Source organism: Gossypium raimondii, chromosome 6 (genome assembly GCF_025698545.1).
Source record: "Gossypium raimondii isolate GPD5lz chromosome 6, ASM2569854v1, whole genome shotgun sequence".
Lineage (NCBI taxonomy): Eukaryota > Viridiplantae > Streptophyta > Magnoliopsida > Malvales > Malvaceae > Gossypium > Gossypium raimondii.
In genome coordinates, this window is record NC_068570.1 from 18,591,482 (window position 1) to 18,616,688 (window position 25,207).

The 25,207-nt window shown below is 35.3% G+C and overlaps 1 protein-coding gene across 1 annotated transcript; it reads right to left on the reverse strand.

Moving 5' to 3' along the window:
• Nucleotides 1-5,037: 5,037 nt before the first annotated feature.
• On the reverse strand, nucleotides 5,038-8,208 carry LOC105773647 (uncharacterized). Its single transcript, XM_012595692.2, has 9 exons — nucleotides 7,996-8,208; nucleotides 7,725-7,805; nucleotides 7,487-7,536; nucleotides 6,454-6,531; nucleotides 6,128-6,185; nucleotides 5,998-6,047; nucleotides 5,706-5,814; nucleotides 5,556-5,617; nucleotides 5,038-5,325 (listed from the first exon to the last, which is right to left on the reverse strand). Exons 1-9 carry the CDS (start codon nucleotides 8,077-8,079, stop codon nucleotides 5,286-5,288), a joined length of 612 nt encoding a protein of 203 aa, XP_012451146.1. The 5' UTR covers nucleotides 8,080-8,208; the 3' UTR covers nucleotides 5,038-5,285.
• Nucleotides 8,209-25,207: the final 16,999 nt, after the last annotated feature.

A 25,207-nucleotide genomic window follows, 5' to 3' on the forward strand; every position in this document is an offset into this window, starting at 1 on the left:
TTATTTTTTTATTATTTGACCTATAAATTTAGCCTATAAATAGACTCTTTTACAATCTTAGAAAATACACCCATTAGATATTAGAACTCATAACACTTTTAGAGAATTTTGTGTTTACGTTTTGAGGGTTCTTTGCTTTTTGGGTTTCGGGGTTTAGTTTTTATCTCCATATTTGTACTCTTTGTTCTTCTGCCATTATAGTATAATTATCTTTACCCGTGGTTTTTTATCCTCTTGGGAGGGGTTTTTCCACATTAAATTTGTGTGTTTAATTTTTTAATTATTTCCGCTATTTTTACTTATTCGTTACTTAATTGGGTTAATTCTCGACAAGTGGTATCAGAGCTAGTTCAAATTTCGTAGCTCAACCCGTTCAGATATGGCAGCAACAAGGTTTGAAATTGAGAAGTTCGACGGTGTCACAAATTTCAATCTGTGGCAAGTTTGGATGATGACAATTCTAGTTCAAACTGACCTAAAAAAAGTTGTTACCGAGAAAAAACTTGAGAATTTAAATAAAACAGAATGAAAAGAGCTTGATGAAAAGGCATTGTCTGCAATCCAGTTGTGCCTCGCAAATACGGTATTGCAGGAGGTATTGATGGAGAAGACCTCATCTGCCTTGTGAAAAAGGTTAGAAACTCTTTATGCGACTAAGTCTTTGGCTAACTATTTAGTGTTGAAACAACGTCTATTTACGTTTCGCATGAACAAATGTGAGCTTCTTAGAGATCACATCAGTCAATTCATTACTCTTTTAAATGATTTAAAGAATGTTGAGGTTCAGATTGACAATGAAGATCAGACTATGCTATTATTGTACTTTTTACCCCTTTTAGGGAGACCCTAATTTATGGTAGAGACAAACTCTCGTTCGAAGATGTGAAGGGTCATTTTGTTGAGTTAATACAAACTCGACAATGAGTTTGGTTCAGATAGCAAGGCAGATAGGTAAGCTTTCGTTTTGGTAACATCAAAGAAGCAAGACAAAAGATGCTGCTATTATAAAAAGTTAGGTCATGTCAAAGTAGATTGTTATAAATTGCCGAATAAAAGAGTTGCTGAGAGTAATGAGGAAGATGTAGATGGTGCTAATTTGGCCGATGAAAGCAGTGATGATTTTTTGTTAGTGTCAACGAGCGATAACTCCAAGCTTACGTCCGAGTGGATCCTAGATTAGAGATGTTCTTTCCACATGTGTCCCAATAGAGAATGATTCTCCACATACAGTTTGGTTGAAGGTGGATTTGTGCGCATGAAAAACTATTCATCCAGTAAGGTAATTGGTATTGGTACTGTTTAAATTAGGATGCACGATAAGATGATTAGGACACTCTCAGATGTCAGGTATGTACCTGATTTACGAAAGAATATCATCTCCTTAAGTATTTTAGACTCAAAAGGTTGCAGAATCAACATCGAGTCAAGCGACATTAAGGTGTCACGTGGGGCTCTTGTTTTGTTAAAAGGTAAAATGACCGGTAGTCTTTATGACTGGTAGGTTCTATAGTGACTGGTGAAATCAGACGTCCCTCGTCCATTATGAAGTTGAAGTCAACTTGTTTAGAGCGGAGGCAACTTGGTCATAGAAAGAAAAAAGGTATGACCGTTTCATTGAAGAGAGGTACTCTTTTGGATGCAGGTTTCGAAAAGTTAGGGCAATGTATTCGTGAAAATTAGGGTTAGTTTTGATTTGGCAGTGTACAAGTCAAAGACTAGAAGTCTTCCAGTTTCTAAGCTCAGATTCGACTCAGTTAATTCTCTGCATAGTTCAAGATAGGCCCGTGGCAGGCTTTGGCAAAGATGGCGTTGTGGAAATATGAGTTAAGGTGGAGATTTGTTGAGTATGATTCCTATTTCAATCAAATTTAAGAAATAATCTTCCAGTTAAACTCTGTTTATTTGTTTCAATCAAACTCTGATTAGTCTAGATTATTTTTTTATTAATTGACCTATAAATTTAGCCTATAAATATACTCTTTTACAACATTAGAAAATACACCCATTAGAGATTAGAAATCATAACACTTTTAGAGAATTTTGTGTTTACGTTTTGAGGGTTCTTTGTTTTTTGGGGTTCGGGGTTTAGCTTTTATCTCCATCTTTGTACTCTTCGTTCTTTTGCCATTATAGTAAAATTATCTTTGCCGGTGGTTTTTTATCCTTTTTGGAGGGATTTTCCACGTTAAATTTGTGTGTTCAATTTCTCAATTTCTTCCTCTATATTTACTTGTTTGTTGCTTAATCAGATTGATCCCTAACACTATCAATGCATCAATGCCCAACCAACTAACTTGCATAATCAAACTCATATAAACTAGGTTAACTATCAACTTAATTACATGTCATATAACCAAAACACATATAAATACATACAAAATACTAAATAGGCAACAAGATATATCTTGAGTTGAGTTGTTGATTTGGATGCTTGACCACTTCAAAACTACATCAACTCTCATCCGAGTTCTGTACATGAAGATAACAAAACCATATGCCGAGTATTGAATACTCGATGGTGCTAATATAAATTAAATTCAATATATTAAGATTAAATTAAGACAAGTATATGAATATGACTTCAACTACATTACTTTACTTTATTACAAGATCAATAACCACATAACTTCTCAATCAATACTTATTTCAATATCTTATAATTTCATATCATCGTGAACTCAATAATTCAACATGTCATTTAATATAATTTTCTTACTTACTTATTTCGGCCTCTATTAACTGACGCTAGACATTAGTTAAAATATTCGGATCTATATACCAAGTAAATCCACGACCCTCTCAGAATATTGGGATTATTCAATCTAAATATCAATATAAATCCACGACTCTATGGGAATTGAAGTTACTCACGTCCCCCTAGGAATTGGAGTTAAACCATTGATATCAATGACTCTATGGCATGCCAACTATACTTAGACTATGTCTTACATCATTTAACAATACATAATCATTATTATCACCATTATCACGCAATTCAATATGATATCAATATCTCAATATTATATATACATTTATATCAAGCATATATATATATAAAAATCATAATTCCATCATTCATATCTTGATTTCGACAATCATGATATAAAAAATTGAAAGATACTATTATCTTGCCATTTGTTTTGTATTTATTTATAACAATTAATTAATCTATGAATAAGTTATTAAAAGTGAATTATAGAAGCACAAACCAGAATATCTATTTATGTACAGCTTTGGACTTCCTTCATCCCGAAATCATCCTACTTCGTCTTTAGCAATTCTTTAGTTAAAAGCCACGGCAATGGAGAGCTTAAAAACAAACTTCTCCCTATTTTGTGTCTAAGTTTCGGTGGAAAGAAGGAGAAAATGAAATCTTTTCATCCATTCTCATTTTCTAATATACATCTAATATGTATTATTAAATTAAAACAAAATATCTCATCCAAGGGTTGAGATTTTATTACGAAAGTGTGAGTGGAATTTAACGGCATGGATCATGCCTATCCACTAACCCACTTTTGATTATGGGAAAATTTGAAATAAGTCCTTGGTTAATTTGCTAGATAAGGCCATAAGTATTTCTTTAATCAATTATCATTTGTGTGACCCCTTTGCAAGGTAGCCCCTATACTATGTTTAATATCCGATTTAATTTAATCCCACTTAATAGTTCGACCCTATATTTCCTTATCCGATATGTAAACATTCGATTCTAATTTTTAGCTGATTCATTTTAATTAAAACCGATTTCGAATCAGATTTTCCAACACCATTAAAATCGAGTTGTTACAAGAAGCAAATTCAACTTTTCCATTTTTTCAATATTAACGATCATTATGTTCAAGTTGGGTCAAAAGCTATAGCCTAAGGGTGGGCACAATTGGGGATAATACAGGTGAGAATGAAGTCTTATGGTGGGTTTGGATGGGCGATTGGGTGTGGTGCGGTGCGTTTAGCTTACTTTTTGTCTCACGCTACAGTATCACTACAGTATCTAATCTCATCGCTACCGCTATTTTTACACTAACCGCAGGTAAAAGCACCCCCATCCAAACTCACTCTTAGACATCTAGTAGGTGGAAGGCCATGCCAGCAGAGCCACAACCGATTCCTAGTCGGATGGTACGATGACGGTGGTGCCAAGGGTTGTGGGAGAAAGCAGTACCCAACGCTCGACAAATTTGGTAAGGACTAAAGAACAAGGCCAAATGTATAATAAATTATTTATTATTTATAAAATAAAATTAAAAAAGAAAAAGTTTAAATTCAGTTTAAGTCTTGTTTATGATTTTTTTAATATTTTATTTATAAAATAATATTTTAATAAATAGATTTCATGTTAGAAAAAAAAATGGGTATTCATTTATTTATAATTTTGTTTGTAGTTTTATAAAATCTTATGTATTTTTATTGAAGAAAAAATGAAAATTTCATGATATATATTTTTATTTTTAAAGTTTCTTAAATTTTAAAATATAAAAATCAAGAATAAATTAATAGAATTTGTAAAATTGGTGGTTAAATTCATTGAATTTTTAGAATTAGGACTAAACTAATAGCTAAATTTGATATTATGCCAATAAAAAACTTATTTTAGTGTAATTTAACAGATGAGTGACCTAAATATTAAATTTCAATAAGACTAAAATAAAAATTAAAAATTAAAAATCAAATAAAAATACGCTAATAATTAAGTCACTATTTGTTAACTTTAAGTAATCTTTATATTTTTACGAATTGTTCACATTAAATAATCTTTATATTTTGACCTATTTTGCGTGAATCCAACTGAACTGGTGGGGGGATCATTTGAAGTAAGAACCAACCAAAGCATTGATCAAAGATGGACATCAAATCAATTGATCTAAAAATAAGTTGAACTCACTATAAAACGGGTAGAACGGAAATTTTTAACTTTTATAAATTTTCTAATGATTTAATGATTTATTCAATTTATTGGACAAACTGGTCCGACCACCAATTTGGTTTTGAAATCATAAATTTTGATTGAAATAAAACAATTTCCAAACGGTGAAGTTAATCAGAAGGCTCCCAAAGCTGAAGCATAATGTAATAACAAATGGAAATCATCCTCCCCACATTATATGAACTATGAAAGCACACAATCTTTGGAACATGATGGAAGCCAAATAGCATAATAACCCAATAGGCAAGGGCCGGGGTTCTCAATTAACTATCATAACATTAGTATAATTTTCGCCATAGCATGTTCAAAAGGAGTGGTCAGATTCTTGACAATAACAACCAGAGCCACGACAGATTCTTTATTCCACATGAGAAAGTCCACCAGTTTCAGCCCGGGTCCTGTACGAATATAATTGTTTTTCATTAATAAAACTCAAAATAATAATTCTTACTACACGGACATGGAAAGGTGTATATATATATATATATATGAACCTATGTCAGCTATCGATGGAGTAAGGTTTATAACATCTAGACAGCCATATCTACCAGTTAGCAGAATAATTCAAATACTTATGTCGACATCAACCCTAATACATGAAGTGATTTAGCAAGAGCAAAAAACTTACTTGTGATCAGAAGGATTGGGCGTAATTTCATAAACAATCGTTGCAACAACATCTCTTTTTAACTGTCAATCAAATTCGGGAAATATATCATTACGGGGAAAGGCGGGAGGAATCATCTTCGTTGGTAAATCAGAGCAGGAATTGAAATACCTGTGTGGCTTCGCCTTTAAAACCAATGTAGTGAATTTGGGTTGTATCACCACCAAAACTCTCGGGAAAATGCAATGTAATATTTGCCACACTTTGAAACTTTGAGTACCTAAATAAGCAAGTTAATATGGCATCAGAAACTAGAAAACAGAGAGGATGAAAGAGCTCTCCGTTATTTCAATTAAGTCTTTTATGAGCATTCACTAAACATTGCAAGTGCCAAGTAGAACCAGCTCTCATGTACAAGTAAGCATGAACTAATAGTTCGGTGCGGACAAGTAGGACTACCTACCTTGTCTGGTATTCTAACACTCCTTGCAGATTTTCAACCAATTCCCACTCCTTCAAGGAAAATGTAACGATTTAGGTAAACTTTCTTGAATTTAACAGTATATTCCTTGACATGAGGAGATAAGCAGTACCTGAACAGGTTGCATGCTTTGAGCATCAGAGAAATCAATACCTTCTCGATTTATAAATCTAATCAAGACAAATTGAAAAAAGAAAAGATTAATCTTTCATAAATACAACTGGAAGAAATCCATAGAGATTAGGGAGATGGGGCAGCAACATCCCCTTTCAAACCACCACAAGATTATGTTGTTTAGAAGTATCAGGTGTTGAACTTAAAGATATCTTCAATGGGAAAGCAGTTAAAAAAGCATTCAAACAAATTTGAAATACCAACATTCATTGCTAAGAGCTAGCAGAAGTTAACCGGAACACTTGATAAGTCATATGAACTTACACTCTCAGCTTGGAAGGACTTGTTCCATCAGCACCACCAACAACTGATATACTCTTGATCTTAACATCTGATGTAAACCTATCATAAGAAATCAAGTTATATGAGAAATCAGACGAGTAAAAGAACAATTATAAAATTCATTCAACAATTTTGGAGATGCATTAATGTAACTATTACTTGAATCTCAATATACATTTCAAATATGCACTGAGTTACCAAGCAAGGAACGATGGAAAGGTTAGACATGAGGATAAAACTCAAACACTAATTAGCAATGAAAATTAAATATTTTTCATCTCTAAGGTTCAAACAACACGCCTCCTTCACTTAGCCTCAAACACCAAAGGTTTAATATGGGCACTTATAGCATTAAAATTGAAGATGTAGATGCTAGTTAGTAAATCCATGGAAGTTGTGCCTAGAACTAAGGAATGCTAAAACCACCAGAGCCCCGCCAAAGACTCGAGCCAAAGAGTGCCAAGACAGGTCACCATAGGCAAACAGATGAAGGACTCTTGACAAGCATGGCAAAGGCCGAATGTCCTATTAGCTACAAGCTTAACTATAAGGTTATGCTGTTTAAACCTCTTGAAGACTGCAAGGCATGGGATGCAAACTTTGCAAAGGCACCTGGACCGTCGTCAACAACATCAGGACCCATGTGAGGACCCTTTAAAGGATAAGACACTTCCCAATCACATCCCAGAGACATGTTGAGGGTCCTCCATGACTCAGCAGCAGCTTTCCTACACAAAACACCTATAAGACGAGGATCCCAACACAATAGGTATAATAACCTATCTCTACCACCTTCATGCTTAAGACACCTAAGATACTTTTACTCTGCCAAACCATTCTCAAACCACCTAAACATTTATCCAACCACTACCCGAGGCTCTTAATACCATCATGTGAACCTTCACTTCTCTTCTAGACGCGTACTTTACATTGACAGAAGTAATACATGACCTTCAAAGTGAACTGTCAAGTCATACTAAAAGGCACTAATACAAATAAAGAAAAAGTCACTTACGGAATGTAAACAAGTAACTCAGGATCACCCTCATTACTTTCCAAGCGTTCCTGCCACGGTTCAAAACCCTTATCAAGCTACCCATACCATTGAAATGACACTGAGATGCATAATACAAAATGATTTTAAATAAGGATTATGAAACTACAGAAATAATTGAACACACTCATCATTTGTTTAAATAAATTCATATTTATTTTTATATAAGCAAACTTAATTAAAAAATAAAAAAATTTACCCCAGAAGAATTTAATCGCTCCTCCCAAGCCTTAAACACCGATTTAACACTTCCTGGATTAGCCTCATTTAAAGCGGTAACCTAACAATAACCAAAATTTCCAAGAAAACACAAAAGCAAATATGTCAATTCATTAAAAGAGAAGATTGAGAACATAAAACGAATTAATAATTCAAATATCAATTAAGGACAATAAAAATCAGTAACGAATCAGTAGAATATTCAAAAATATTCCAGCAAAAATTAAAATAAAAATAAAGAGAGAAAGAACCTTGGCGAGGTCGATGTGCTTGTAAAGAGACCAATTAGAAGAACAATCGTGATCTTCGCAGCTGTGGTCGTGCGTACACGCCATTTTTGCCTGATCTCTCTCACTTTCTTCGCAGCCAAACAAGCAATAAAACACAAAAGACAGAGAACAATCGAGAAAAAGAGATGCTAAAAAAACGTGGCGAATACGCACCGTTTCCTGCCACCTCAATGGGTTGAGTTGGGTTGGGTCAAGGATTACTTATTTATATTATTTTTTAGATATTTTTTTCAAGTAATCAGAGGAAGGAAATTTCATAAATGAATTAACTTCCAATTAATCTCAAATGAGCGGCTGATTTATATGTATGTCGTTTTTATTTTTAAATTAGGGTTTTAGGTAGGTTTTTTTTTAAATTAAGAAAATAAGTTGTTGTTAGAGAGAAAAACGGAAAGCGTTCCCGTTGGATGTGTTTTTCGTTTCTCTCTATTAAGGTTAGGGTTTTTAATATTGTTAGGTTTAGTATTTTTAGGGTTTAGGATTTTTTGGGTATTGGGTTTTCAATTGAAATTGCAAAATTTCATAGGTAGTTTTGAGGAATCGGGGATATGATAATGCGCCTCTTAACACACACATTTCATATGTCATGGCGGGATAGGACCATTACCTAAGAAACCCGTCTTGGGAAAATCAGGGTTTTTAGGTAACAGTGGTTGATACAATTAAGGGTTGAAGTCTAGGTGGAGGTCCTAGTTGGCGGTCGTGATGTGATCATGGGTTTGAGTATAATAGGGGGCTAGTTGACGGTTGTTATGCGGACACGAGTTCAAGCTTTTTCGATACCCGCAAATGATGCTTTATATATACTATACATAAGATTGAGGCCGTAATTATAGGAAAAACGAAAGGCTTTCTGGTGTAATCAACGTAATTTTTTCTCTATTTCCAGCAGCCAATATCTTTAACCATTCATTCTTATTTGAAGGCTGACACAGAGGTGGGCATAAGAGGACTCTTAGAAGGAGGGTGAATGTTTCAGTGAAAGTAAAGGTCAAACTCGGGTTGGCATTGTAGCGTTGTAGTTATTAATGAGTTCTTTGATAACGATAGTCGTCGTTGGCTCGAAAGGAGCATCACCTTTACTCCACCGAAACAACCGCTTCTCGCTTGAGAGTCCTCCTGCGTTCGCGACAGTTTCGGCCTTCGGATAAGAAGAAAGGTTAAAGGTACCGGTTACTTAGAAATGGAGAAAAAATTATGCCGATTATAGTTGGAAGCTCCATAGTTTTTCCCTATGATTATGCCCTTAAACTTTTGTATAGAGTTTGTAATGCAACATTTTTTAGTATTCTAAAAGTTTTTGCTCATGACCGTGTAACGACCGTCAACTAGCTTCCCCGTTATACCCCGATCTATGATCGCATAACGGCCGTCAATTGAGACCTCCACCTAGACTTCCACCCGTGACTTGTCTTATGAAGAAGAGTCGATCAAGATTTTGACTCGCGAGGTGAAAGAATTACGTAACAAACGAGTTTCATTAGTAAAAGTGCTATGACGTAGTCATAGTGTTGAGGAAGCGACTTGGGAACCGGAAGAAACGATGAGATCTCAATATCCCCACGTCTTTTTAGGTAAATTTCGGGGATGAAATTTAATTAGGGGGAGAATTGTAACAACTCGATAGTTAGAGGTGTCAGAATGTGTATTCCCGAGACTCCATTCCTGTAAATCAGACTCGCAAATAATTGTGTAGTTAATTAGATTTCGGTTAAGTGAATTTACATGAATTAATAATTATTATTGTATAAGGACTAAATCGCGTATATGGTAAAGGTTGAAATATAGATTAAAAATTTATTGAGGGACTAAAGTAACAAATATACATTTGCCTTGTTTAGGGGACGGTATTATGAAGTATGTATATATTATTATATGTAACCTTATTATATATATATTATAATAGTTAATAAATTAAAAGTTAAATATATATATGTATTATATAATATTAAAGAATAATAAATGAAAAGAAAGTGAAATTTGATGATAGAAAGCATGCAATTAAATAGAAAATAAAAGAAAGAAAAAGAAAGAAGAGAAGAAGGGTTAACGCACGACTATAGGGACCTTAAGGTTCAAACTTCAATCGGTTAGTCAATTTAGTCTCTTTTCTTGTAATTTTTATATTTTTGGATTCCCGGTGTTAAGTACTACCGACCCATGTCAAAATTTTAACATTGATTAATATTTTAAATATTGTTATTTTTAATAGTTTTAGTATTAGTGATTTAATCGATAGATTTTTAAGCTAGAAATGGAAAAGGATTAAATTGTAGAACAAGCTATAAATTTTGAGTAATAGGGACTAAATTGTGAAAATTTTAAAATTTAGGGGTTGCAAATGATCTAGAGTGTCTAGAGTGTATCTAGAGTGTCTTAGTTAATAGTTATTTTGTGGACGGATTGCAAATGATGTTATAAGTATAAGTTTGGTTTGAGTATAAAAATATATGTTTGTGTTTGAAGCCATAATTTGGCATGTTGATTTGAATCAAGACTTGTTAGGTGTTTGTGAATTTAAGTTTGATGTTTTAGGTAGATATAAGCTAGGTCAAATTGATTAATTTTGGCATGTTTAAAACTTTGATTTAAATGGTGCATGAATGATATGTTTTGATGATATAACATGTGGTATTAATGAGGGTACATTGGTTAGGCATATTAGGTGATGAATTTGGTGTATTTTGGGCATGTTTAATCGTGTTTTGAATAGGTTAAACGATTGGTAATTGAGTTGCTTAGTTCCCAAGTAAGTAGGAAATGATAAACTTGAGTTTTAAGGTACTTTTGGATGCACACAGCCTGGCCACAAGGGCGTGTGTCACACACGGACAACACACATGGGCTTGTGACCCAAGTAAGAGAGTTACACGACTTGGCCACACGGACGTGTGTCTTAGCCATTTGAGGTACACGGCCTGGCCACACAGGTGTGTGACCTTGCAGTTGAAAATTTTCTAACTTTTTCTTAAAATTTTCAAACGTTTCCAATTTAGTCCCGAATCATTTCTAAAGTGATTCTAAGGCCTCAAGGGCTTGAATAAGAGACGATATGTATGTTCAATGATGGGTTATGTTATGATTATTGAAATATTTTGAAATAAATGATTTAGGTTACGTTTACTACGTAATGCTCCAAAACCTTTTTTGATGATTAATACGGGTTAGGGGTGTTACATTTATTGGTATCAGAGCTTGTAGGTTTAGCCGATTCTCGAACTAAATCGAGCTCAGAATTGAGTCTAGAGATACATGCCATAGTTGAGTAGATCTGAGTCGAGATTTGGATGCTAATTATATTTGTTTTTATTTTATAGATGAAAATGTCAGATAACTATAATAATGATACTGATCAAGAGGTGTATACCGGAGATGATGTCTCTAATGAGTTAGATGAAACTGAATCAGTAACACCGAATGTTAATCCAGTTAGTGCTCAACAACCTAACGTTGAGTGATGTAAAACTGAGGGAGGAGGCGACTCAGAGTTACTTTGAGCTATCACTGATGCTCTTCAGCGTGTTACGGGAACCACATCCGCTACGACATCTGCACCTCTTATTCTTCAAGCATCGATAAAAGAGTTATGTAGATACGGTGCGACCAAATTCTTAAGGTTGAAAGGAGTTGATCCTTCTGCAGCTGAAGTTTGGATTGAATCTACTAAACGTGTCTTGCAACAACTTAAACGCAACCCATGTGAAAGTGTAATATGTGTTATTTCTCTACTGTAATGAGAAGCATATACCTGGTGGCAATCAGTGAAGCGCCATGTATCCGTTGATCAAGCTAATTGAGAATTCTTTATAAAGAAATTCCAAAAGAAATATGTGGAGGAACTGTATATTGATGATAGAAGACAAGAATTTTTGATGCAGAAATAAGATGGAATGTCTGTGGTTGATTATGGATGAGAGTTTTCGCGACTTACTAGGTATGCTGTTAAATTTGTACCGACTAAAATTGAAAGTTACAAGCAATTTTTGTGTGGTTTACACAATGAGCTTTAGGTGCAGTTAGTATCACATAGAGTTATTGAGTTTGCTGATTTAGTTGAACGGGCAAGAATGGTAGAACAAGCTTTGGGTCTTGATAAAAAGACCGAGACTACTCGTACTGTTGAAAACATCCTGGAGTTACTAGTTCAAATCCACAACTGAAGAGATCAAAAGAATTTTGTGGTAGCTGGAGGTCAACTTTTAAGTCAGAAATAGTAAATAGAAATCGTGTTCGACAACCGACTGTGTCCACGGGTAGTGTACGAGGTCCAATCAGGAATACCGATATTCTAATTTTTGAGCATTGCAAGAAAAAAAGCGTCATGGTGAGTGCTAAAAGTTAACTCGAGGTTGTTTTCACTGTGGATCCACGGAGCATTTTGTTAGAAAGTGTTCGAAGAATAATAATGCTGACCCTGTTACTTCTTAGAGGTCTGTACCTGCACCTAAGGGTCGCAGGTCGAGTCAAGGTGGTTCATTTTCGAGAGGTGGTGCTAGAAAGGGAAATGATGTTGTTACTCATCAATCAGAGGCTAGAGTGTAGGTCTGAGCTTATGTTGTGCGGACACGAGAGGATGGTGATGCTAATGACGTCGTGACATGTATCTTTTTGTTACATTCAGAACTTGTTTATGCTTTGATAGATCCGGGATCTTCACATTTATATGTTAATATTGAATTAGTTAGATCGGGGAGTTTAAAATCTGAGACGTCTAGAGCATCGATAGTGGTGTCCAGTCCATTGGGACAATATGTGTTAGTGGATTAGGTGTGTAGGAGATGCCCGTTAGTGATACAGAACATAACCTTCCCTGTTGATTTTTTTATAATGGCATTTGGCGATTTTGATATGATTTTAGGTATGGATTGGCTCACGGAACATGGAGTGATTCGGGATTGCTGTAAAAAGAAGTTTATTGTTCAGAATGAGGATGGTGAAATGATTGAAGTAAATGGTGTTCGAACGAGTGGTTCAACTCATATCATTTCAGCAATTCGAGTTGATAAACTTCTCAATCAAGGCTGTGAAGCTTTTCTAGCCTATGTTATCAATTCAAATTCTAGAGATAGTCAGAGTAGTAAAATCCAAACTCTTTGCGAATTCCCTAATGTGTTTTCTGAGGAATTACTGGGATTACCACCAGATCGGGAAGTTGAGTTCGCAGTTGAACTTTTTCTTGGTACGACTCAAGTGTCAATGTCACCTTATCATATGACACCCACAGAATTAAAAGTGAAAGATAGTGACGCACCGAAAATGATATTTCGTACGCTTTATGGCCACTATGAATTTTTAGTGATGCCTTTTGGGCTGACAAATGCTCCGATAGCATTCATGGATATCATAAACTGTATTTTCCAATCGTATTTGGATCAATTTGTAGTAGTTTTTTTATGACATTTTGATCTATTCAAAATCTGAATCCAAGCGTGAGCAACATCTCAGAATTGTTTTGCAAGTATTACGAGAGAAACAGTTATATGGAACGCTTAGCAAATATGAATTCTGGTTAGCAGAGGTTGTATTTTTGGGTCATGTTATCTCGTTAGATGGGATCAGAGTTGATTCAAAAAAGATCGAGGCAATTGTTCAGTGGAAATCATCGAGAAATGTGTTAGAGGTTCGCAGTTTTCTCGAACTAGCTGGTTATTACTGAAGATTTGTAGATGGATTTTTGAAGATAGCTTTGCCGATGACAAAGTTGTTGCATAAGAATGTTCAATTTGTCTGGGATGATCAATGCCAAGAAATTTTTTAAAAATTGAAAGAATTGTTGACTGAAGTGTCGGTTTTGACTTTACCAGAATCGGGAAAGGATTTTATGGTATTTACTGATACTTCTTTGAGCAGTCTCGGTTGTGTTTGATGCAAGATAGAAAAGTGATCGCTTATGCATCTCGTCAGCTAAAAACGCATGAATGCAATTATCCAACGCCTGATTTGGAGCTAACTGCTATGATTTTTGCTCTAAAGATTTGAAGACACTACTTGTACGGTGAAAAGTGTCACATCTATACTGATAATAAGAGTCTCAAATACCTTCTATCCCAAAAGGAGTTAAATTTGAGATAACATTGTTGGGTCAAGATTTTGAAAGATTTTGATTGCGTTATTGATTATCATCCTGGTAAAGCTAACATTGTAGCCGATGCGTTGAGTAGAAAAATAACGGTTGATTTGTGAGAAATGTTTGCTCAGCTCAGTATCAATAAAGATGAAAGCTTGTTGGCTGAATTAAAGATCAAACTGGTGATGTTTGATCGGATCAAGGCAGCACAATTAGATAATGACAAGTTGGCGAAGAAAAGAGAAATGGTTCAGAATGGCATATTAGAAAATTTCAGCATTGATGATTGTGATTGCTTGAGATTTCATAACCGAATCTGCATTCCAGATGTTTCAGAATTAAAAGAGTTGATACTTAACAAAGCTCTTGATAGTCCTTTTGCTTTGCGTGGAGGGACGAAAATGTATCGCGATTTCTGAGAATCCTATTGGTGGCCAGGAATGAAAATAGATGTGGTCGAGTATGTGGCTAAATGCTTAACTTGACAACGAGTTAAAGCAGAACATCAGGTTCCCACAGGATTACTTCAGCCTATTTCCATTCTTGAGTGGAAATGGGATCGTATCACAATGGATTTTGTAACGGGGTTACCTTTATCATCAAGTAAGAAAAATGTTGTGTGGGTGATTGTTGATTGACTTACCAAATCAGCTCATTTCATTACGGTTAGGACTGATTGGTCACTCAAAAAACTTGCTGAAGTTTATATTAAGGAAATTGTGAGATTACACGGTGTCCCTATGTCTATAATCTCTGATTGAGATCCGCGTTTCACTTCGAGATTTTGGAAATAGTTGCACGAATCTCTTGGTACACGACTTAATTTTAGAACAGCTTCTCACCCGCAGACAGACGGACAATCTGAGCGTGTTATTTAGATTTTGGAAGATATGCTTCGCACTTGTGTTATTGATTTGGAATCAGGTTGGGAGCGTTACTTATCTTTAGCCGAATTCGTATACAACAATAGCTTTCAATCAAGTATTCAAATGGCTCCGTACGAAGCTTTATACAGTCGTAGGTGTTGAACACCTATTTGTTGGATGGAATTGGGTGAAAGAAGAATGATTTGACCAGAATTAATTCAAGAAATGAAAGATATTGGTAAGAAAATTTGAGATAGATTGAAGACAGCCTTCAATAGAAAGAAATCTTATGGAGATTTGAAATATCGAGATATTAAATTTTTTGTCGGAGATAAAGTATTTCTTAGAGTATTACTTTGGAAGAAAATTTTGAGATTTGCCCGAAAAGGGACGCTGAATCCTCGTTTTATTGGGTCGTATGAGATCATTGAAAGAGTGGGACTAGTTGCGTATCGTTTAGCTTTGCCTGTGAAATCACATAAATGTATGACATTTTTCATGTCTTAATGCTTAGAAGGTATCGATCGGATCCGTCTTATATTATTTCAACGGAAGTCATAGAGATTCAACCTGACTTGTCTTATGAAGAAGAACCGGTTGAGATTTTGACTTGCGAGGTGAAAGAATTACGTAACAGGCGAGTTCTGTTAGTGATGCTATGGCGTAGTCATAGTGTTGAGGAAGCGACTTGGGAATCGAAAGAAACGATGATATCTCAATATCTCCACCGCTTTTCAGGTAAATCTCGGGGACAAAATTTAATTAAGGGGAGAATTGTAAGAACCCGATAGTCAGGGGTGTCAGAAAGTGCAATCCTGGGACTCTATTCCCGTAAATCAGACTCGTAAATAGTTGTGTAGTTAATTAAATTTCAGTTAAGTGAATTTGCATGAATTAAGAATTATTATTCTATAAGGACTAAATCGCGTATAGGGTAAAAGTTGAAATATAGATTAAAAATTTATTGATGGGCTAAAGTAGCAAATATACATTTGCCTTGTTTAGTGGACGACATTATGAAGTATATATATTATTAGATGTAAAATTATTATATATGTTATAATAGTTAATAAATTAAAATTGAAATTTGATGATAGAAAACATGCAATTGAATAGAAAATAAAAGAAAAAAAAAAAAAAAGAAGAAGGGTTAACGCACGGCTATAGGGACCTTAATGTTGTGATCATAAATGAGATATATGAGAAATATACTCATAGATTGAAGATAGTTGGTTTATGCCATTGTTAAAAATGAATTGTTGAATGATCTATGAAAAGCTATTTTATAGCAAGTGATATTAATTGAGTTATATGTTAAACGAACTAATGGAAGAATATTTGTGAAGTTGAGCAAATCATGAAATAATGTGCTATTATGCATGAAATTGATATGGTGATAAATTACAATTGCTTGTTAGATAGTAATGTGATTATACAATTCAAATTGAGGATTCATGTATCTTGATGTCTTTAAATGTTCAGATTATAGAAATATCACTGAGTTTCACTCAGTGTACGATTTTTTTTTCTGTGCGCAGGTTAGGTACTTCACTTTTGATCGCCGACCCGATCTCAAATGTGGTGATGTTTACCTTTTGTGATGACATGTACCTAGAGTGTCTTAGTTAGTAGTTATTTTGTAGATGGATTGTAAATGAGGTTATAAGTATAAGGTTAGTTTGAGTATATAAATATATGTTTGTGTTTGAAACCATAATTCGACATGTTGATTTGAACAAGACTTATTAGGTGTTTGTGAATTTAAGTTTGATGTTTTAGGTAGATATAAGCTAGGCCAAATTGATTGATTTTGGCATGTTTAAAACTTTGATTTGAATGATGCATGGATGATATGTTTTGATGATATAACATGTGGTACCAATGAGGGTACATTGGTTAGGCATATTATGTGATAAATTTGGTGTATTTTGGGTATGTTTAATTGTGTTTTGAATAGGTTAAATAATTGGTAATTGAGTTGCTTAGTGCCTAAGTTAGTAAGAAAAGATAAACTTGAATTTTAAGGTATTTTTAGCTGCACACGGCCTGGCCACACGGACGTGTATCACACACGGGCAACACACATGGACGTGTGACCCAAGTCAAAGAGTGACACGGCCTGGCCACACGGGTGTGTGTCTCAGCTGTGTGATGCATACGGCCTGGCCACATGGGTGTGTGGCCCCTGCAGTTGAAATTTTTCTAAGTTTTTCTTAAAATTTTCAAAATTTCCCAATTTAGTCTCGAATCATTTCGAAAGTGATTCTAAGGTCTCGAGGGCTTGAATAAGGGACGATATGCATGTTTAATAATGGGTTATGTTATGATTATTGAAATTTTTTTAAATGAATGATTTAGGTTGCGTTTATTCGATAATGCTCCGAAACTCTTTTCCGGTGATGAATACAGGTTAGGGGTGTTGCATTTAGTGGTATCAGAGTAGGTTTAGCCTATTCTCGAACTAAATCGAGCTCAGAATTGAGTCTAGACGTACATGCCATAGTTTAGTCGAATTGAGTTAGGATTTGGATGCTGATTATATTTGTTTTTGCTTTATAGTTGAAAATGTCAGACGACTATAATAATGATGTTGATCAAGAGATGTATACTGAAGATGACATCTCTAATGAGTTAGATGAAATCGAATTAGTAACACCAAGTGTTAATCTAGTTAGTGCTCAACAACCTAACGTTGAGTGATGTAATACTGAGGGATGAGACGACTCAGAGTTACTTCGAGCTATCGCTAATGCTCTTCAGCGTGTTGTAGGAACCATATCCGCTACGACATCTGTACCTTTTATTCGTCGAGCTCCTATAAAAGAGTTACGTAGATACGGTGTGACCAAATTCTTACGGTTGAAAGGAGTTGATTCTTTTGTAGCTGCAATTTGGATTGAATATACTAAACGCGTCTTGCAACAACTTGAATGCAACTCACGTGAAAGTGTAATATGTGCTATTTCTCTACTGCAAGGAGAAGCATATACCTGGTGAAAATTAGTGACACACCATGTATTCGCAGATCAAGCTAACTGGAAATTCTTTCTAAAGGATAAGAGTATGCGACCACTAGTCTCCAACGTGCCATTCGATTTGGCACCAAACAAAGACCTGCATGCATCCTGGATGGTCACCCGGATTCCACCTGGATAAGGAACAATATGGAAATTTGGGAGAGGAAAGGTCAATAGAGATTATACTGGTACTGTAGAAACTTAGAGCATAGGAAAGTGACATATTCTTTGTTGATGGGTACTTTAGGGCCTCAACGTCGTGAGCCTTATTTACTTTCAGAGGATATAAAATTTATTACAATGCTTCCATTATTCTGGGGTAACAATTTTTTGGTTTCTTATTAACTTACAGACGACTTTTGTTAGAATGTAACAAACACAAATACGCATACAATGAAAATTTGTGATTTCTTTATTGATGTCATCTATATTTACATCAAGATAGATAAGTTAAAAAATACATCATCAGTGTCGTCAGGGAGAATGTGTGTTGCATAGTGGTAGGTGAGGGTCGCGGGGAGGATTTCTGCACACAACTATTACTGAGGGCTTATAAACTGGTTCGTTCCCGTCATCATCATTATGTTCGTCTTCACTGCCACCCTCATCACCATCGTCACCATCGATGCAACAATCTTCCTGTTCGTCTTCGTATTTGCCTTTGTCCTCGTGTTGGTCTTCGTTTCGCCTTGGTCTTTATCACCTTTCTTCGTGCTCAAGTGCGGTGCCGTCCTAGCCTTCCATCATGTATCCTTCACTCTAACAGAAGATGGTTGCACTGATAACCCACATCGATAGAAAAATGATACGGTGTGTGTTTGAGATACTATGGACATGTGAGTGTATGGCGTCCTAAAACCCGTATACGTCGACATTAACCCGAGCATCGAAACTGGTATCGACTACTGGAGTGGTGATAATAGCGGTGTCGTCATCATTGAAGGTATATGCAGAGCCATCTAGCTCGATATATGCGACATAATCAAAGTCAGCATAGGGGCGTAGAATGCAAGGGACGTTAGTGCCCCAAAATATGTACCTATGAGAATAAGAGAACTAAAGACGTGCAGTGATGCATAGTGCAGTGCTTGTGAAAAAAATGGGGTTAGTGAAATGAATAAGAATAAATAGATTTAATTGGCCAAGATATTGTGTAGACATAGGCGGCGCTTCTTCAGACGAAGCCAATGACGAACCCATCGTGCGACCGCGTCAGGCTCTACACTGCTGCAATGGTCGTAGCTGCCTATTCTGATGTAGTTACCTACTCTTTACCTCCACTGATAGTAAATACAACTTCCCGATAGCTCTAAACCATGGCATGTACTCCACCGTGTCCGCTGAGAAAAATGGATCTCGGATGGGTAAGAATTCCATCCTACGATCCCAAGTGTCGATGTAGTCCTTGTAAATCTCTTTCTAGTCTTCGTAATTCTTCCCTCGAAGATCCACATTGTGCAGTTTATCCATGTGTCGTGGTGGTGGCGGAATTTATTACCTCTACTTGAACTGTCGCAACACCTGATTTGATTCGTGCATTTCCACCGCCATGTACACTATCAACGACACCTTTGCGTCCCACATTCTCCGGTTGGCCAAGAATTCTGGCAAGATGCAAAATATGATATTAGTGTCAGCATATGACATCCATTCAAACTGAAGTGCACAATTGTAAATTCCATTATGAACGAAATTTTATTTTACAAATCATTGCGTAATTAATATAGGTTCAAAAGAATAAGTAAATAACCTCGTCTTCCGAGTGTTGATCTAACAACAGCCTAATATCTTCTAGTTGGTTGGGTAGACCCACATAACATGACCCATGGTTCCACATGTACAAGCGATAAGTTATTTCAAACATATATTAAATAAAAACAATTACCATACAAACTACGTATTTATTAACAAATAAAACAATTACCATACATGTATGAGTTGTTGACTCAGGGATGTATAAATATTAGTCACCACCAGGCCCACGGCTACAGCAAGAGTAGGGAACACCGATTGACATCTTATCCGGTTCTGTCGCTCGACACAACTCTTGATACATCGTGGCCAACAAGATTGGTCTTCAACTCAGTTTTCCACATTCTTTGAAGTCTACTAGGTGTAGTAGCGACCCAATGTATACCAAATTTTAAGTTTTATCAAGCATTAAAATGCCTCCAATTAACCTCAGAATGAATGGTCGAGCGTATTATTCTTTGACAACGTTGGTCGTGTCTAGAGGAAGCATCTTGAAATTAGTCTCCAACCACTTCTTCCGTATCCGACCACCTTCGAATGAGTTCGGGACCTTGCTCAATAATGTCATGTAGAGGTTTTCTTTACTGGGAACAATCGCTATTCCCGTGACGACTGACCCATTTATTGGCAGACCGAGTTGTAGCGCTACATCCTTGAGTGTGATTGTACACTCAATGCGTGGAAGATGGAAAGTGTGTGTTTCGGGTCTCCATCTTTCCACCAACGCGCTGATGAGTGTAGGATCGAGTTTCCAGCCCTTGAGTATATGAGACGTATGCAAGAATCCCGCCTCTTTCAAGCAACCATGAGGTTCGGTGATTAGAGGCGTTGCCAAATTAGAGAGGTTTCGGGTCTCCATTACTACTTGAGTGACGAAAATGTACTTCTCGTCAAAACGAATTAGAGAGGTTTTCATTCGTGAAAACTTAATTCGAACGAATAAAATACGGAATAATAAAAAACGAATATTTTTAAATGAGAATATCGAAAAGTTTAGAATAAGAGCTTGAGAAAATTTAGAGAATTTAGGGAGTTGAGAGAATAGAAAGATTTGAGAGAATAGGATGTAAGTGAAAAAAGAAAAATTAGGTGGTATTTATAGGGAAAATTTTGGGACGTTGACCATTTAAACTTTTTTACCGTTTGGAATTGACTATTGAGGGAAAGCACGCTCAACTGGACCCACTTTTCTTTTCTTTCTCTAAAATCACCTATTTCCCTAATTTTTGAAAAAATCGACCTAAAACCCTAATTAAACAAAACGACATATACCACTAATTTACCCTAAATAAGCAACTTCCATAATATCAACCATTAACAAGTTAATAACCCCGTTATAAAATAATTAGAATTTTTTTAATATAATTTAAACTCGATCTATGTTATACAAATGAAACATTGTTACGCTGTTATTAAGAAAATAGTTTAGCGTTGCAACGAAAGTGTAAAAAAAATTAAAATAATAGGTTGGGTGTAATGGTGAGACACATTGCACTTCCAAGGGGGAATGTAAGTTCGAACCTTGGAGACAACATTTTTGGAAGGGGTAGCCACAAACCCTGAATATGGACCGTAAAACGGACATGCATAATATAATTTTAAAAAAAATCAAGCTAGTTTATAATATTTATAGCAATAAAATTTTATCAAAAAATATCAAACCAAACATAAGAGGAAAATATATTATTACTTTCAATAGTAAGTAAAGATCGTAATTCCCATAAAATATAATTCATTTTAAGTAAATATATTATTTGGAAAAATAATGATAACCCTATATTCAATAAGTGTGTATTAGGTTAAGTGATGTCATCTATTTATAGAGAGAAACAAAATAATTCTGATTGAATAAGGCTTAAACAAATAGTATTATTTAAATAGAAAACACACTTCTACTCCAACTAATATCTCGATACCCCTGGAATTTCAAAAGTAAAAATATTTGGTTTTACACAGTTGTATCGTGATACCTACCCCCAATATCGCGGTACCTCAGATAGAGTCGAAGGTAAAGGGTCAAAAAATAAGGGATATCGTGATATCCAACCATGGGCATCACAATATCCAAGTCGAGTCACGCGATACTCAATTTCAAATATCGTGACCCGTGTGTTTTGGGGGCTTTGTAAGCCTCCAAACACCCCAATTCTTCTTTTCTTTTTCTTTTTCCAAATCTTACACCCTAAATTCCAAAAAAAACTCTCCCCCTTTCTATTTTTTCTCAATACTTCTTTCAAATCCTTTCAAACATATTTAAAATATTTTCACTTCATTTTTCTTGTTAGTCTCTCATTTTGCAGGTTTTACACTCATTTTGCTTTGGAAACATGGGATTTCATCGATTACATCGACACCAACATAACACGGTTTAAGTTTCCCATTTCTTCTTGGTTTTACAATTGATATTGTTGCCTTTATTATTATTTTTGATATCTCTTTCTAGTTTTAGTGTTGATTAGTTGTGAGTATTTGGGTAGCAATTACATTATAGTTAGCTTGTTACGAAATTGATAAACATGCCCCTTTGGACTAAAAAGCAAGCTAAGTCCCAACCCAAACCACTTCTGTCATCGGAGTATGTCCTTAATAAATTTAAGTCAAAAGTGGCAGAAGCCTTTTTCTCGAACTTTCAAGGACGAACTTTTATCCTTGAAAGAGGTTTTGACCCTTCGGTATTGGATTGCATGGACGTTTGGGACTTAGTCCATTTTCATCATTGGATGAACCTTCCCATAGAGCCTACTACACAAACCGTAATTTCAGTTGTACTGAAGTTCTATTCAATTTTTTTTTAAAATAACAAGGTCTATGTGAGGCACAAAAAGATCGATATATCCCCGAGAGCTATTAGTGAATATTATGGCGTACCCTATTATGAAAATGATGATTTACATGCCATGGATCTTAACAAATTTGAAAATGTTTATATGGACACCATTTTCGCATTCTTAATTGAAGAGAGGGGGGAGTGGAAATGAGTGGGGTACAATAATTACCTCCTATCTTTTAAGCAAGCTATAATGTTTCCCGTCGCCAAGATGTGGATGCAATTTATTTTCACTCATATATCACCATTGCTCAACACTAATACTGTTAATGCTTTTCAAGCTATTTTGTGATATTGTATCTTACAGCGTAAACGAATTAGCCTCGGGCAGTGGGTCAATAAAGAGCTCCAAAAATATGAATTTGACATCAAGGTTGGGATCCATTTTCCTCACTTAACTACCGGTTGTGCCGTTGTGCTGGAGTGGTGATGGGGTCTATGGAACAATTTTATTGTCCCACCACTAGTATTATTAGAGACACTCTCATGCACCAATTTCAAGAGCTTCATAGAAAGCAAATACAAAATTAGTTCAGAGGAAGAAATATAAAAAGGAGATGCCTTCGGCCCTTCCGAATAAATCCATGAAGACAAAGGTGAAAAAGACCGATGAGGCTACACAGTTGGAACGTAGGCTAGGCCGTGACGTGTACTATAACGAAAGACTCCTAGAGTCCATGAAAATAGGCATGGCCATGTTTGTAAGGATCCAAGAGGGATAAAGTATAGAATAGCCCGAAAGGTTGAGTGACTCGTCTGAGGGCAATGAAGACGCAATAGAGCAACAAGAGGAGGAAGATGAAGAAATAGATGATGAGGCTATGGAGGATGACGACTTAGCCTTATATTAGTGAAACTTCGAGAGTGCCTTTGTGTCTTTAAGGCAACCAAGAGGGAGACCCGTCTTTCAAGATCCTAGCGATCGATCTTGGATGCAACCGTTATGGCCTATTATGAGTGGAAAAGGGAAACGAATCGTAGGACCGAGTGAGGGTCTCGAGGATTATTTGGATTACTTACATGATCTCGTAATTTTAACTTCATTTTTGCTTTTATCTTGGAGAATTTTTATTTTGCTTATTGTTATTGTTTGTTTTTTTATTTTCTTATGTGCAGCGAGTTACCTTGAAAGATTACACAAAATATAGAGCTTCAGCAAGGAGGTGGACGCCCAAGTTAGTCTGATGCTCAATTCTAGAGAAGTTCGATAACTTCATATCCTTTCTTTTAAACACATTGGGGACAATGTGTAGTATGTGTGTAGGGGGTGCACATAAGTTTTTATGTTTGTTTATTTGAGTTTTTATGCATTTTTCAAAAATTCAAAAAAAAAATTTCGTTCTTTTTAATTTTCAAAAATCCAAAAATATTTCTTGCTTTCATTTTAATTTTTTATTGCATGGTTCGTGGACTATAATTGAGTAATAAATTAGTAGTTGTACATATCAAATATGTATATAAAATTGCCAAACTTGTAAATTTTAAATTATACTAGATAATTTCTTACTCTTAATTATAGATTATTTAGTTCACTTAGTTAATATGTATAATGTATTAGAGGCAATAATCGAAAAGAAAATGTATAGAATGTATCATAAGATGAATAAAAGGTACGAATCCTTGTAGATAAATAATTCGAATTGCTTATTATTCATTTAAATAGATGCATGCTTAATAGATTGTTGGTAGGTGACTAATCCGGGAAAGCCTTAGGCATTGTTTGTATAGCCTTGAGCCTACAGAACCAACCTTAAACATTACATTATCTTTAGTTCCCGAATTTGAGCCTTACATTGCCCTTCTTAATGAGCCTCTGTGTTTGAAATCTTAAGCCAAAATTGAGTTCGAAACTCAACCCTTCACAGTCCTTGAACTTTGTAATCCACTATCAAATGGATGTCAGGCCATAGACATCGAGGGTTAGGTAGGAACGTTGCGAATATTTCTCATAAAAGTGTACTCGAGTGATTCGTAAAGAGGGATTGAATTAGCTCGTAATTGATTTTTTCCAGAAATTGTGCTTAGAAAGAAAAGAAAAAATTGAAAGAAATAAGAATGAGGATCAAAAGCATTCTGAGAGAAAAGAACAAACAAAGCATACATATGCTCTAAACAAGAAAAATAAAGGAGCATAAAATCGTCTCGAAATCAGGCTAAACAAAAATGAGCTAATATAAATCATCCTTTTCCACATTGTTAGAGAAATAAGTAAGGTGAGAGAAGAAGAAATAAGGCTGTGAGATGTAACGATCACAGTTGGGGGGAATTGGGAACAATGTTCTGTGCTATACTATTCATAGTGCTTGAACCATTTTGAGTTGAACTTTCTTTGAATCTGTACCAACCTCAGCCTCAGAACGTTACAAGCTTAAAAGACCTTTGGGACATGAATAAGTCACCAACGCATTAATTTGTACATGGCTTGTATTTGTTGCAATGAACATGAACAATTCTTTTTAAATATCTATAAGCGATTCGTATAATTTATTTTAATGGATAACATTTGTACATATATTCATTTACATTGCCTCTAGCACCATTGACACTTTAACTTCTTGAACTAATAATGTTTACATTAGAAGGAGATAAATTAGCTAGATACCTCTTAAGTTACATGTGAAGTAATTCTTATACAAATTTGATG